The sequence below is a fragment of the Cervus canadensis genome, chromosome 12 (genome assembly GCF_019320065.1).
Source record: "Cervus canadensis isolate Bull #8, Minnesota chromosome 12, ASM1932006v1, whole genome shotgun sequence".
NCBI classification, from domain to species: Eukaryota; Metazoa; Chordata; class Mammalia; order Artiodactyla; family Cervidae; genus Cervus; species Cervus canadensis.
Window position 1 is genome coordinate 57,842,645 of NC_057397.1, and position 16,972 is coordinate 57,859,616.

The 16,972-nt window shown below is 40.0% G+C and overlaps 1 protein-coding gene across 2 annotated transcripts in view; it reads right to left on the reverse strand.

Annotated features, from left to right (window-relative positions):
• Window positions 1-10,750: 10,750 nt before the first annotated feature.
• FZD6 (frizzled class receptor 6) overlaps window positions 10,751-16,972 on the reverse strand; it is a 35,315-nt gene continuing 29,093 nt past the window's right edge. For both annotated transcript variants that reach the window (XM_043483806.1, XM_043483805.1), the window contains 3 exons: window positions 15,187-15,335; window positions 13,363-13,797; window positions 10,751-12,323 (listed from right to left, as the gene is read on the reverse strand). In XM_043483806.1, coding sequence (XP_043339741.1) covers window positions 12,155-12,323; window positions 13,363-13,797; window positions 15,187-15,335 — 753 coding nt within the window. In that variant the 3' untranslated portion in view covers window positions 10,751-12,154. The remainder of the gene's footprint in view (window positions 12,324-13,362; window positions 13,798-15,186; window positions 15,336-16,972) is intronic.

A 16,972-nucleotide genomic window follows, 5' to 3' on the forward strand; every position in this document is an offset into this window, starting at 1 on the left:
GAGTATAAACTAAATAGGATAATTGTATACACATACGATATTGTGACTTTTACTAAGAAGTGGATATTTGGTCTTTGTCCCCATTTCTGGCCCAGAACCCCTAAAGCCTCAGGATTCTCCAAGTGACAAGCGCAATAAAGGTGTCTTAATATTCATAACAAACTCCTTTCAACCACATCTGGGTTTACACTAATGAGGGGACTTTTAGAAAGTACCTAAGGGTAGGGGCTGGTTACCAAGGGAACCAACCACAAGATTAACGGGTTGGAAGTTTTAGTCCCATCCCCTGACCTCTGTTGGAGGAGGGGTGGCTGGAGGTTGAATCAAACAACAATGGCCAGTGATTTAATCAGTTCTGACTACATAATAAAGCCTTCATAAAATTACAAAAGGATGGGATTTGGAGAACTTATGGGTTGGCAAACACAGGCAGATGCTGGAAGAGTGGTTGCTCAGAGAGTTTGGAAGCCTCACTACCCTTCTCTTATAACTCACTCTATATATTGTATTGCTTCATGTGGCTGCTCATCTGAATCCTTTATGATAATATAAATTACTATATTAATATTACTATTGTTTAGTTGCTACCTCATGTCCCACTCTTTTGCGACCCCATGGACTGTAGCCCACCAGGCTCCTCTGTCCATGGGATTTCCCAGGCAAGAATACTGGAGTGGGTTGCTGTTTCCTTCTCCAGAGGACATTGTAAACGTAAGTGAATGTTTATTAGAGTTCTTGAGCCATTTCAGCAAATCATTTGAACCCAAGAAGGGATCAGGGGAACCTCCAATCTACAGCTGGTGCGTCGGAAGCATGGGTGACCACCTGGATTTCTGCTAGCAACTGAAGGTGGGAGGCAGTCATCTGGAACTGAACCCCTAACCTGTTTCCATCTCCTAATAGATGGTGTCAGAATTAAATTAGTTGTTTAGTGGTGTTGCAAATACATACACATATTTCCTATAATCTGTTTTCTTCACCTGTGATATTTCCTGGACTTCTTTTCCTATGAATAGTTAGGGTTCCACCTTGTTCTTTATAATATTTTCACATATTCCAATGAATGGAATGAATTATATAACCAGTTGCATATTTGTAGACACCTAAGTTCTGTTATAAGTGAAGTGAAAGTCATTCAGTCGTGTCCGACTCTTTGCAACCCCATGGACTATACAGTCCATGGAATTCTCCAGGCCAGAATACTGGAGTGGGTAGCCTTTCCTTTCTCCAGGGGATCTTCCCAACACAGGGATTGAACCCAGGTCTCCCGCATTGCGGGCAGATTCTTTACCAGCTGAGCCACAAGGGAAGCCCAGGAATACTGAAGTGGGTAGCCTTTCCCTTTTCCAGTGGATCTTTCTGACCCAGGAATTGAACTGGGGCCTCCTGCATTGCAGGCGGATTCTTTACTAACTGAGCTATGAGGGAAGCCTTTTGTTATAAAAGATGCTTCAGTTAACACCATTGACTAATATTCTAGTGTAAAGCTTATCCCTGTCTGAATTTACCTTGTTTGTTTATTCGGTTACTTGCGTTGTAGTCTTACACCCCCCTGGGATGTGAAGCAGGGGCTTGTCTCTTGTTTCTCATTCTATCACTAGCACCCAGGACAGTGAATAGTATCTGCTGTTATTACTAGGAGCTCTTGGACATTTCTAGATCCCTTCCACGAGGCAACAGAGCCTGGGGGATGTGGGGGAGCTGGCCGCCTCTGCCCCCTCCCTGCCTCTCTCCCTCGCTGGCCGCTTAGAGCGCTTTTCTGCCTCAGGAGCCCGGGCCGACTGCATGGCTCTGCATTGCTGTTCAGTCGCTAAATCACGTCTGACTCTTTGTGACCCCATGGACCGCGGCACACCAGGCTCTAAGGGGTGGGTGAACACACGGGGTGGAGTCGCTAGAGAAAAGCAGGGGTCTGCCTTCATCAGAAAGTCACATACGCCCCAGATTCACCCGGACCTTCAGATCCCAGGCTCTGGTTTTCACTACTGACCCGCTTCTCAACCTGAAATTCATGAACACAGAAACAAACGGTATGTGGCACTACCCTCTGCTGCGGCGCTCGAGGCGGGGTGTCTGTGTACGGGGGTGAGGGGTGGAGGGGAGGTGGAGAGAAAGGATTTGCCATTGTGGTCGTGGAGCTGAATCCAGCCTACGGCAGCCTCTCCTCCTTTGCTCCTGTCCCCCCGTATCACATCCTGGGTGGCTGGGGTCCTTGGACATCCCTCCGTCTCCCATGCTTGGGTCAAGTCCGCAGGCTTAAGCCTTATTTGGGGGGATGCAAGCAGGGTCTGGAGAAGGGACTGAAGCGTGGATGCTCTCAAAGCCCATGTACTTACTGCCAGCTAAAGAGAAGATGGTTTTGGGGACACAGAGAAGCACAGGAGGGAGGACGCAAATGGAGTCTGAACCAGATGAGCTGGTGTCCTTTCCAGGTCTCGGTGGTGTGGGCTGCCCCTCCCCTGCCCGCAGGCATGCACATCAGTGACAGAAAGACCCTTGCAGCCAGATGTGGCTGGACCCACTGTGTCACCGTTAGTTAGATACATGCTTGGTAGATCTTCTATTAAAAAATTAATGCTTATAACATGTGATCTATTAATGGGTATTCCTTGTAAAAATATAAACATTACATGTGTGCTAAGTCACTTCAGTCACATCCTTGTGATCCTATGGGCCATAGCCCCGAGGCTCCTCTGTCCATGGGATTCTCCAGGCAATAATACTGGGGTGGATTGCCATTGCCTTCTCCAGGGGATCTTCCTGACCAAGAGATCGAACCCAGGTCTCTTACGTCTCCTGCATTGGCAAGTGGGTTCTTTTTACCACTAGCACCACCTGGGACGCCCTGAAACATTACAGATCAGGTTACAGTCTGCTTTGATCATCACCTATGATGCTGATCCCCTCCACAGAGATAACCCGTGCTATCACATTTTCCAGAGTCCCTGATTATGTAACTGTAGAAAACATATAGCATCATTCTGTGAGGTGAGGGTTGTTCACATACATGGTATGCTTATGCATTTATATTTGTCAGTATAACAAGAGGAAACATATAGACTATCCTTTGGGGGGGCAGTTGTTTACATACATGGTGATATTCTGGAAGTATGGTTTTGCCACTGGTTTTTGTGTGCTGAGCAATATATTGGAAGACTTCCATGTCAATGTATTTAGATTTCATGCCTTGTAACTGCTGCTGCTAAGTTGCTTCAGTCATGTCCGACCCTGTGCAACCCCATAGACAGCAGCCCACCAGGCTCCCCTGTCCCTGGGATTCTCCAGGCAAGAATACTGGAGTGGGTTGCCATTTCTTTCTCCAATGCATGAAAGTGAAAAGTGAAAGTGAAGTCGCTCAGTCATGTCTGCCTCTTAGTGACCCCATGGACTGCAGCCCACGGCTCCTCCGTCCATGGGAGTTTCCAGGCAAGAGTACTGGAGTGTGGTGCCTTGTAACTAACTGCTAATTCTTTAAATGTCTTACCTCTTGCCTGTGCAGAGTCAGCCTTTTCCTCGAGGCTGTATACTTGCTGAATCGGAGGACAGGAGCTTGCTTCATCTTCAGTCTCTTCAGAGTGTCCAGGCTGGGCCCTGCCTCCACAGTTCCCAAGCTACCCTCCCCCTGAGACAGGCTGAAACCCACCACCCTTTGCTGCAATATTTGCACCAGAAGGAATGTCCCCTTGAGCAATAGATTACGAAGAAGCTATGCCTGCGTGCACAGTCACTTCAGTTATCTCCAACTCTTTGCTCCCGCATGAGCTGTAGCCCGCCAGGCTCCTCTGTCCTTGTGATTCTTCAGGCAAGAATACTGGAGTGGGTTGCCGTGCCCTCCTCCAGGGGATTTTCCCCACCCAGGAGTCGAACCAATATCTCCTGCAACTCCTACACTGCAGGCAGGTTCTTTATCCACTGAGCCACCTGGGAAGCCCCACGAAGAAGCTATAATGGACTACTAATGACCATGTGCATGGTGGTCAGTCGCTAAGTCGTGTCCAGCTCCTTGGGACCCAGATAGACTGTCGCTCCCAGGCTCCTGTAGGCTCCTCTGTCCGTGGGATTCTCCAGGCAAGAATACCGGAGTGGGCTGCCATTTCCTTCTCCAGGGGATCTTCCCGACCCAGGGATTGAACCCATGTCTCCTGCATTGCAGGCAGATTCCTTACCACTGAGCCTCCAGAGAAGCCTGGTGCATGTGCAGATGGGGCAAATAATAACGATAAAATACAAAGTGTCAAAACTTGGCTGCTACTTCTGAGCTGTTGGGAGCAAAAGCAGAGGACTGCACTGTGATCTCTGCACACAGCACCACCCAGACCACCTAAGCCACTCCTTCGGGCCAACCCACCAATCTGCCCTCACTCTCGCCCCACTCAGGGAGCAAGCAGGAGCACCTGTTGCTTGTTCTCCCCTTGCTGGTGCTGCAGGGTGTGTCTTGATAAAGCCTTGTCTGAACTTCTCCTCTGGCCACTTAGCCATTTCTATTAAGGACTCTGAGAACCCTGACTGGTAACTCCCCAGTTTGGGATGTGTTGTACGCACCTCTCCTGGTCTTGGCTTTCCTAAAGAAAATCTTTGGACTTTTTAGAGCCTGCAAGGCCAGCCTGGAAAGCCCTACCTGGAGTCTCAGAACCAGTGACAAAGAGGCAGTGATGACTGTCAGTCGAGGAAACACAGTCCTCCTGTTTTGTTTTACTGTACTTTTTATTTGCTCACAGCCTGCCAATAAGGCCAGTTTTAGAAACACAGTGTGTTATTCTTTTTCACTTGGACTCTGCACTGAAAGAAGTGGCATCTGAGAGGCTGAAAATGCCAGCAAGGGGTTTTGCCAGTGGTCAGCTTGGTTTACAGGCTCCGGAGCTTCCTGTTTTACGAAAGTTTTCATTCGGGCACTGGACCGGCTGTTCAGAAAGACTAGAACCACCAGGGGAGCTAGTACTTTGTTGGTGACTTTTCCTAGATAAAGTCTGAAGTCTCTATATATTCAGATTCATACATTTCCTGACAGTGAAACTAATTCGATCCTAGAATAGGCCCCCAAGGAAATAATTCAGTTTCATCCCCTGTCACGTCCTCCTTTTGTGGTGGAGAATTAGAAAATGTATTCTTAGAACATTTTCCTAATATTCCTTTTTCTTCTTGGGATGGAAAATAAAAACCTCAGATTTGACTGCTAAATGTATTCATCTAGCAATTATTTTTTCTTTTCATTTCTAACTGGTGTTTGCCAGCTCCAGTTCTGCCTTCTTTTTGTATCTTTTTTAAAAAGATGTTTTTAATGTCTTTATTGAATTTGTCACAGTACTGTTTTCTTTTTATGTTTTAGTTTTTTGGCCCAAGTCATATGGAATCTTAGTTCCCTGATCAGGGATAAAACCTGCACCCCCTGCATTGGAAGGTGAAGTCTTCACTACTGGGCTGCCAGGGAAGTTCCTCTGCCTTCCTTTTCTTTTCCCATCTTTCTTTCATATTGCTTCGGTTGGTTTCCGCTCCTCTGGTTATGTTCATGACAAACTTACTATGCCATTTTCATTACTGTTTAGTCCTGGGTCCAAGTGTCTTCTGAACTTTGGGATTAGCCCTTTAATCTTTTCTTTTAAAATTATTTTAATTGGAGGATAACTGTTTTGCAATGTTGTGTTGGTTTCTGCCATACATCAGCATGAATCAGCTGCAGGTATACGTATGTTCCCTCCCTCTTGAGTCTCCCTCCCACCTCCTAGCCCGTCACCTCCCCACCCCCATGCCATCACAGAGCACCAGATCCCTGTGTCATGCAGCCAATGCACACTGGCTAATTATTTTACATATGGTAGTGCATATGTTTCAAAGATACTCTTCCGTATGTCTTCTTTGGAGAAGTGTCTAAGTCTTCTGACCATTTTTTGACTGGGCTGTTTGTTTTCCTGATGCTGAGCTGTATGAGCTCTTTATTGTTGTTCTGTTTCTAAGTTGGGTCTGACTCTGCAACCCCATGGACCGCAGCACACCAGACTCCCCTGTCCTTCACTATCTCCTGGAGTTTACTCAAACTCATGTCCATTGAATCAGTGATGCCATCCAACCATCACATCCTCTGTCACCCTCTTCTCCTCCTGCCCTTAATCTTTCCTAGCATCAGGGTTTTTCCCAATAAGTCGGCTCCTCACATCAGGTGGCCAAAGTATTGGAGTTTCAGCTTCAGCATCAGTTCTTCCAATGAATTTTCAAGGTTGATTTCCTTTAGGACGGACTAGTTCGATCTCCTTGCTGTGCAAGGGACTTTGAGGAATCTTTCATTATATTATCCCTTTAATCTTTCCTTCTCTTTTCTCTTTGTTGATTCATTGCCATTGTGAGTTAATGAAAATGCGATTCTTCTGCACATGGTAAGTCCCACTGGTCACTGTTAAAACCTTTAGCATCTGGAATTTTCAGTCTTTGACGTGTCAGCAGTAAGGTATTAAAGATGATAATATTCAGGCAGAAAAGTAACAGCAGGGCTCCTGTGGTTATTAAAAAATTACATCTTTCATTTCCTGAGAGTACCACTGTTTAACTGCCTTGGCAATGTTTAAACTTTCCAGCAGAACTGGTGGGAAACACCCACCAGTGGTACACTTCTGAGAAATAAAGAGGCACTAAAACTGTGATTTTGATGATGGGTGGCAATTACAAGCTGTTTTTGGTTTAGTTTTTCGAGGAAAGCCTAGGGAAGATTCTTTCAGTACCATGAATAGCCACGATGGATCCCAATGGGGTACTGTCTTTTTGAAAGATGGCATTCCACCAAGCTCTGTTGAGAATTTGTGGCTGATTTTCATAGTGATAAATGCTGCTTTATCATATCTTGACTGCAGTTGAATTTAGCTGCACATGGCTCATGCCAACTTCATTACTGTAAATATGGTATGTAATTTAGGTCCACTTTCTTGGTTAAAAAAGGTTATGTAAATTATTATAAAAATTAACATCACTGGGACTGCCCTGGTGGTTCAATGGTTAAGACTTCGCCTTCCAAGGCAGGGGGTGCGGGTTTGATCCCTGGGTTGGGGAGCTAAGTTCCCACATGACTCATGGCCAAAAGAACTAAAACATTAAACAGAAGCAATATTGTAACAAATTCAATAAAGACTTAAAAAAATTTATGTCACTGACTCTGAAATAGCAGACCCTTTTTGCATCAAAGATGCTGGTCCCATGAAAAAGAGAAATTTTTTCTTTTGAATTAAGAAGATGGTTTTAAAGTTTGTTATTAAAAATGAATACTTAAAAAAAATCAAGCTTACTGATTACAAACATTATGCCCATGGTTGAGACATCATTTAGAACATAGGTAGATATAGAAAGTGTTTATGATCAATTAGTTATTCAAAGCATGAAAGGATACCTTTCAGGGTATTTGGAAAAGTGCTGACTACATCACAATTGTAGACTAAAACATTGCTGTTGAGTTGCTCATTGAGCCTGTTTCTTCACCCTCTCAGATGCACACTTAGACCACATTTCTCAGGCTCCTTTGGAGTTAGGTTTGGATCTGTGCCTGAGTTCTGTCAAATGGAATGTAGCTGAAAGTGAAGCAAGCCAATTCCCTGCTCAAGCCATATTTTTCTGTGTGCAGGCGGTTGCTCTTTCTCTCTCTGCCTCCACCTGCTGGCTGGGTGCAGAGAATCCTGGAGGAGAATCTGAAGCCCTAACAGACAGCAGAGTCACCAGACAGAAGTGATGGGTGCTTGAGTACTCACTTGGCAGGCTACCTCAAGAATATTTGCATTTATCATGTGAGCGGTAATGAAGTAATGAGGTCGCTCAGTCTTGTCCAATTCTTTGTGACACCAGGCTCCTCCATCCATGGGATTTTTCCAGGCAAGAATACTGGAGTGGGTTGCCATCTCCTTCTCCAGGGGATCTTCCTAGCCAGGTCTCCCACATTGCAGGCAGACGATTTACCGTCTGAGCCACTAGGGAAGCGTGGTAACAGATTTTAAAATGCTAAATTTAAAAGAAAAATCATTGGAGTATAGTTGATTGACAGTGTTGTGTTAGTTTCAGGTGTATAGCCAAGTGAATCATTTATACATATACCCACTCCCCACGGACAGAGGAGTCTGGCGGGCTACAGTCCACAGGGTCGAAAAGAGTCGGACACGACTGAAGTGACTCAGCACTCACTTTTTAGATTCTTTTCCCATATAGGCCATTACAGAGTACTGAGTAAAGTTCCCTGTGCTGTAAGTAGGTCCTTGTTAGTTACCTATTTTCTATGTATGAGCTACTAAAATTCTGAGGATTGTTTGTGATAGCAATTAGCCCCCTTGACTAACACTGGTAGCAAAAGGCATTTGATAAAATCCAACTCTACTGCCAACTAAAAAATAATTGTCAAATGGAACAGAATTTTTTTATTGTTAAAAATACCTACCTTATATCAAATGCCAACATTGTTATCTATAGGCATTTTCATTAAAATAAACAAGAATACCTGCTACTATTCACTATTAATAATTACTGGCTTCAAGATCGAGTTAGTTAAAAGGTGAGAAATGAAATTATCATTATTTGGGATGAAAAGCTCACTTACCTAGAAAATCCAGGAAAAACCAACCACAAAATTATTAGGGCCTAAAGGACTTTAATAAGTCATCTGTTACAAAATAAAAATTCAACATTAATATATTTTCTATGACCTTAAAAAGGAAATTATGTATCTTCCAACGTAGGAAGATTGCATACATAATTTCAAAAATGGCATACATAATTTCAAAAAGAGTCATGAAAACAGGAAGTTACTACAAAATGCTCTGTGAAATTAAAAAATGATAGCCAAAATAAAAATTCAACAGGTATTTAGAAGATAAGCTCGAAATGTTTTCTTAGAGAACAAAAACTCAGACATGAACAAAAGGGGAGGAAAAACAAGAAAATTGGAGTATCCATCTACAATGTCCAGCAACTGATGAAAAGGAATGCCATTGACCTAGAGCCAGCAGAGGGGAGGAACTTATTACATATATAATTAATGAATATTCCACTGAATTGAAGGACTAAAACCCATGCTTTATTCGGATTTTGTTAGTTTTTATCTAATGTAGCTTTTCTTTTCTAGGATACTATATTACATCATGTCTCCTTAGCTCTTCTTGGCATGACTGTTTTTCAGACTGTTTTTGATAACCTTGATAGTTTTGAGGAGTACTACTGGTTGGGTATTTTGTAAAAACTCCATCTGCCTAGATTTGTGTGACTGGAGAAGTCATGACTAGAGGGAAGTTAGAAATTTGGGGGAGGAAGATCACAGAGGTCAAGAGCCGTTTTCAGCACATCATACGAAGGGTACCTGCTCTCAGTATGACTTATCACTGCTGATACTGACTTTCACCTGGTGGAGGTAGTGTCAAGTTTATCCACTCAAACAGTCATTCTTCCCCCACCCTGTTCCCATATTGTATTCTTTCGGAGGAAGTCACTCTGTGCTGATGAGACTGAAGGAGTGGAGGGTTTTATACTGCATGTCAAGGGTAGTGTATCTTTATAAATCAGTTAAACACCTAGGAGTGTGACTGCTGGATCATATGGTAAGACGACATTCAGCTGTGTGAGAAACTGCCCAAATGTTTTTAAAGTGCTTACACCATTTTGCATCCCATCAGCAATAAATGAGAGCATCCTCAGCACGAATTGATGTGGTCAATTTCTTGGATTTTAACCATTCTAATAAGTGTGCAGTGGTATCTCACTATTGTTTTCTTTGTCTTTTTTTGTTTTCTTTTCTTTTTAAATTATACTAGTTTAATGAACCTATGCCTGGCAATTTAGGAGTATCTCTCAATATTTTTCTCTTGTCTGATGCTTGTACCAATTCTTGTTCAGTATTGTTTTTGCATATCTGAGTATGTCTGAGTATATGATGGACATTGTATTTGAAAAAGTATCCACAGAGTAGGTAAAATGACATTTTCTTCCTCCAAAGAAAAGTTTCATTTGCTTCTGCCCGATGCCTAATGGTCACAGTTATCCACCTTATTCTAATTCCAGGGTTAGAGACTTTTCTAGTCCACCCAGATAACAAAGCAGAGCCGCTTTCCTTATAGTTCATCCTTCTCCTAGGATGCATCCCTTTGAGGTCACAATTCTGACTCCCTTCTCCTTGTCCTCGTCTTCCAGAGTCTGAGGCTGATAACAGCACCGTTCAATGTCTCAGCCAGCTTTTCCGAATTGTCAAATGCTTCCTAGGCAAAAGAAGCTCCAGTTGGGCTTGGCAGTGTGAATTTCTCTTCTCCCAAATCTTAATCTGGCAATTTCACATGATCTTATTAGATTTTTCTAATGTTATCAGGATGATCTTATTTTATTTCTCATTGTCAGGAGTGAAAGCAGGGTCCTGGGTTCCCTTTGCTTTATTCCATATCCCAGGTCTACACTTGGCTTTAAAAAGTTATGACAAAAACAGTTCTATAATTATACTATACATTACCAACTCAATAGACATGAACTTGAGCAAACTCCAGGAGATGGTGGAAGACAGCCTGGCATGCTGCAGTCCATGGGGTCGCAAAGAGTGGGATGTGACTCAGTGACTGAACAAGAATTATACTTTGAGAAGAAACTGTGACAAAGAAAAAATAACACTAGTCTTGACTGTCTTTTGATTCTCCAGGTAAAAAAAGAGCCTATTCTGGCTTATTAGTCATAGAGCCACCAATCTGAAAAACTATACCACTTCTTGGGCCAGGAACACTGTGCATAACCATAGATTACTCTATAATCTCATATACAGAGAACATTTTATTACTGAAAAGATCACACAAAATTGTTGTATACAAAGTTAAAAAATGTGGAAAAGTTAATATTTACATCTTTCATACAGTACATGATGATTTTCTTTTTACGCTTTAACAGAATGTTAAATAGAGGAAAAAACCAAAAGCATAAGAAAGCTTTGTTCAGGGAAAGATATTCATTGAAAACAAAATTAAGAAAATTCTTTAATATTTCAGAGTATGTTATTTGAAATACATTTTCTGTTTATCAGGACTATATATTTTTTTTTCCCATTTGTTTGGCACTAATACTGCTAGCACATGTTTGAATATTCAGCAAAATCCTATTTAGCTGCACAGATGAATTCTACATTATGTCTGAGAAAGATACTGCAAAAATGCAAAAAGTCAGTAGTATTCTAGATGTTAAAAAACAAAAGTTAAATGTATAAGCAACTGTAAATGGTCATACAAACACAATCTCGGGTAGTCATGATATATTAAAAAAAGGAATCAATTGCACTTGGCTTAATTTATAAAAGAGTAACAATTCATCTTGCACTTGGCTTAATTTATAAAAGAGTAACAATTCATCTTGCACTTGGCTTAATTTATAAAAGAGTAACAATTCATCTACTAATCCTTCAGAACATTTCATTTAAAAAAATCAGAAGGATCAGTCAGCAGCATAATATTATCAACATTGGACACTCAGTAAGCACCTTACTTCAATTGCATAATAGATCTGTGAAATTCCTAAAACAACTAGACTTTATAAAATTCACACATTGAAGATGATAAGGTAAACAGATTTTTAAAGTTGAGTTTCCATTATAAATGAATTTCAGTGTATCAACTATTTTTTATACTACAAAAGAATACTTATTTTCTTAGAAATTCAATGTAAAAGCTACCAAAATAGTGTTAAAATTAGCTATTGGAATAACATAATAAAAATATCTGAATAGACTTGAGGATTTCTAAAAAAAAGTTCAAAACATAAAAATTCATTTTCAAATATATAAAAATGCTATAAAGATAAGTTTTAAATACTTCAGCAAAGAAAAATCTTGACTTTATAACTGTAAAAGTGAAACAGCATAGTACAACTTAAAACACTTTTGACACAGGAGAATCTTCATAAATAGAAAAGGAAGATTCCTCTAACAGTCTCTCCTCCCACACAACTTGAAAAATACTATTAACCTGCACATTTCCGTTTGGGGAGATATACTGCTGCCATTAACCTCTGTGTGAAATGAATCACATTCTCAGAATCTATTGTTTCCAGTGTAACAAGAGGCGACGTAGCTTTAAGTGCAAAAGAAGACTGTAACAGTGATTCTCGGAAGACAGTGTACTGTCATCTCCAGTGTAGCAGGAATCCACTTCTCAGTAACACGATGACCTGGTTTTCAAGTGTCTGAATGACCGCCAGTGCCCTGCTCTTTTCCAACTCCTGAAGCCGAGTGAACAAGCAGTGATGTTGAGCCTTTGAGGCTGCCTGGCTCTGGAGAACTGGACGCCTGCACACTGTTGCTCTGTACTGGGCCAGCTTCGGGGACATCACTCTTCGGGGTTACCCTAGGTAACACAACAAAAGCTGATGCGCATACACACCAAAGCACAGACATGATGCTGGATGTCCTTACAACTGCTATTTCTCTTTCCGTGAGTTTTACTCCTAACCAGTAACCACTTTTACCAGAAAATAATTAACTCTTTATGCATACTCTTAACACCTCAAAGTACAAATAATTTATTTTCAAATACATTTTTTGCTAACTTCAGAAACTTCATCAAGCACCACCCCTGTACGGGCTAAGCATGGTATCTCATGGGGAATAAGACAGGATTCCTGCCCTTAGTTTAGCAAACCTTTTGTTGATCCCCCCCCCATGGATTAGACCCTGTGTAAGATGCTGGGAGCACAAAGATGAGTATGACCTCAGCTTCACCTTTGAGGAGTTTACAAATCTAGGGGACGATAAAGGCACTTATCTAATAATACATAATCTAGTAGGCAAAAGCTGTTGGAGGTACATTTGGTCTAGTTTGGGAGGATGAGGTAAGACAGCCTTGAGACCTTAAAGTAGTCAGCTGTCAATATTTTGGCTAATTCAATACTTACCTGTGTTTAGACCACTTGTGATCATTTGGAAAAATTCATTAAAGGTAATGTCAATATCCTTTCATGTTCAGAAAATAAAAACATTTTATAATCAAACTCATATAAAATGACAAATACCTTTTAGACAGTATTATAATGTAGGGCTAATTGAAGCTTAATGGCCTGTATTGTACATGAATCAAACATTTCCCTAAATTCACAAGCAACTCTTAACAATTACCATAGAAATGAACATTACTTTTCTATTTAAACAATATACATGAAAGGCTCTTCCCAATACTAAGAATTAAACTATAAAAGAGCATTTATAGGCAGAATCCAGACTTCTTAACCCCAAACTGACTTGGACTAAAAATGTATAGACCTGTCATCTCAAAGAATGCTTTCTTTCCAGCTTTATGCTGGAAATGAAAATGTTATGCTTTAATGAAAAATGTGTAAGGCAGTATTTGAAATAGTCATATGATTTAAGAGAGGCAAGTCCAAGCTCACCTTCCTTCACTCCGCGCACTTTCAGACACACTGCTCTGGTCATTCACGTTGCCTGCCCGGCCTTGGCCTTTCCTGTCCGTCTGTTCCCCGCAGAGTTTGGAGCTGGGTGCTGCTGGGGAGGCAGGCTCCTCACAGTCCCGTTCTCTTAATTTGGGGGTGCTCGCTCCATCCCCTCTCACCTCTCTCACTGATGTTTCTGGTGAAGTTTGTATTTCGGTCAGAGTTTCTTGTCCTAAGTAATCATGGTTAGTGATTGCTACTGCAGAAGTACCATGATTTGCCGTCACTCCTGTGCTGGTTCCCATGGATTTGGAAATGACCTTCAGTTTATGTGAACTTGGCTTGTAGTGCTTCTTTTTGTGTTTAACTTTAGAATTGTGCTTTAAGAAAAACTCACATGACTCCTGTAACACTCTTCGACTTTCACTGATTGGACTGTAAGAAAATTCAAGCAGAGTTTACTGGATAAAGGTTAAGTGTTATAATAGAAACCGTAAAGCATACCATACATCTTGTGCCAAAAATCCTTATTCATTCAAGTTAGATTCTATATGATTTACATTATTTATAAAAATCTAGGATTATAAATGCTATGAGATATAAGTAGATTGCCACAAAGTGAAATCTTTTGTGCATACACTGTCAGTGTCTTTTGTCAGCATAAATAGTAGAAAGAAATTAAATATGCAAAATCAAAAGATGAGGGCAAAAAAACTCAAACTGGCATAAAGTAGGGGATTATTTGTATGTGTATCATAAACAAAGATATAAAATGTGAAAGCATACCAGAGAGAGAGAGTATAGAATATAATTAATGGTCTTTGTTTAAATACAATTGTTTTCTTTCTAATATTCAAGTTATAGCAAGTTATTCTGAAGTTAGTGTGGGCACATAAATATGGGATGTGCTTAGTCACTCAGTTGTGTCCGACTCCATAAACTATAGCCTGCCAGGCTCCTCTGTTTATGGAATTTTCCAGGCAAGAATACTGGAGTGGGTTGCCATGCCCTCCTCCAGGGGATCTTCCTGACCCAGGGATCCAATCCAGGTCTCCCGCATTGCAGGTGGAGTCTTTACCATCTGAGCCACCAGGGATAGAGATATAATAATAGTTCAAAGAAATTAAAGTCCAGTTAAGCGAATTCTTCAGACTTCAAAAATTAATTTGTAAAAAGGTTCTAAAATTTTTACCACAAAAATGTCCACTAGTCAAACCAATTGGAAACAGTTTAAAAACTCTATATTACATCAATTGTACATAACCTATAACATATGTAAATAATAAAATTAACTATTTACTCATAAATGTAAGTCTACTATGTTGTTATAGAATACTCCATAAGTTGAAATTTTTACCATCTTAAACAAGGCAAATAAGTGGCATGTTAAGTCAGTACTATGTGTAATAAAATTTAAAGGTAATGATCATATACCACATTTGAATCATATTCTATGTTGCTTAATATATATTGATATTTGACCCATTTCATCTTTTATCACTGATAAAAAAGGATAAAATTATTTACAATGCTGAACCCAAAACAATGAATTCAATGATAGCAATAATAATATTGGATATATTATAAGCCATGGAAAGAAAATGTACATTTTACAAACTTTGTATTTATATTTCAATAGAATAGTATATGTCAAAGACTACTGTAACAAATACTAAAATAAAGCATCTCTCTCAATGAAAAAAGACTACAGTTTGAAAACACAGTTAATATAATGAAACTCCAGTACAGTGATGATTTGAATAGTTCCTTGCTATTTGATCTATTTATTTTAAAACAATGTCAGATAATTCAATAGATGCTTACTCTTTCTTGCGATTTCGTTTAAAAAATCCAGCCCATTCTGTGCATGTCTTTTTGCTTCCAACCCAGAAGACAGCAGAGATGCCAACAATTAATGTCATCAGATATTTTATCATAAATAAGGCCAGTTCTGGTCGAGTTTCTGTATTTACCTGCAAAAAAATAAGAAGAATTTCAGTGATAAATTTAAAGTAAAGAGAAATCTATACAGCTAATGCAAAACTTGAACAAAAGTATAAATCAGTTGGTCTTATGAAATGTTTGATATGGCATAATGGATAGTTATATAAGTGTAATACATTCCTCACAGAAGTTCTGAACAAAGAACTTTTATCAAAATATATAACTAGAAAGGGAAAAACACATTAAATACATTTAGGAAGGATGTCTTTACATCTTGGCTTGATATCTGGCATTTTTTTTTCTGTAAGTATAGCAGCCTCTTATAATTCCCAAAATATGTGCCTCTCAATATTTATCTATTTTCCTTAACTACAATCTATAAAAAAAATACATTTAAACTCATTTTTAACAGCATAGTATTTACAGTCTTTATGCACTATTGATGTTTATGTCACAAAAACTAGGTTAGTGAGAACAAAGTAAGCATCAGTAAAATGAAAAAAATGTGGAAATTTGTAAAAATTAAATCATACTTTTCTTTCAAGTATAAACTTTCAAATATTTTTAGAATGTTATACAATATCAAAATGCTATACATTAGGCATTATATCTTTCTTTTTACACTTACTAATATTTCTTGGAAACCATTCTATATCAGTGTAAGTAGAACATTCCTTTTAAAGGCCGCTCCATTATGTGAATGAACTATAATTTATTCAACTACCCCTACTAATAGACGTTCAGGTTATTTCCTATTGTCATTGCAAATAATGTTACAGTGACTATCTTTGTATGTATGTAATATCTCACATCTGTGAGCAGATCTGTTGATAAAGTCCCAGAAGGACAGGATCAAAGAGTACGTGCATTTTAAATAATGGATATTATCAAAATTCTTTCCACAGAAGGTTGAACTAATTGAGCAGCAAAGTCTAGAACGTGTATTCTGCCACAGTTTCATCAATACAGTGGTTATAAAACCACATTTGTCATGTCATAAGCAGAAATATGATTTTATTATAATTTTAATTTGCATTTTTCTTATGTTAAGAATAGCTTGTTTTATTTTTTTTGTGTGACCTCTTGACATATCCTTTTGTCATTTATATACCAGATTGTTGATTTTTTTCTTATTGACCTATGAAGTGAAGTGAAGTGAAGTCACTCAGTCGTGTCCGACTCCTTGCGACCCCATGGACTATAGCCCACCAGGCTCCTCTGTCCACAGGATTCTCCAGGCAAGAATACTGGAGTGGGTTGCCATTTCCTTCTCCAGGGGATCTTCCCAACCCAGGGATCGAACCCAGGTCTCCCACATTGTAGGCAGACGCTTTATCCTCTGAGCCACCAGGGAAGCCCAGAATACTGGGGTGGGTAGCCTATCCCTTCTCCAGTGGATTTTCCCAGCCCAGGAATCGAACCGGAGTCTCCTGCATTGCAGGCAGATTCTTTACCGACTGAGCTACCAGGGAAGCCCGTAGAGTCAGTATTGATCTATAGGACCTCTTTATAAATAAGGAAATTAGCCCTTTAATTATGATGTGAAGTGTGAATAAAATTTCCCAGTTGGTCTCCTGACTTTGATTGTGGTGGGGTTTTCTGCCATGCAGAATCTGAAAAAAAAATTTTCCTTAGTCAAATTTAGCAATCTTTTCTTTCATAGCTC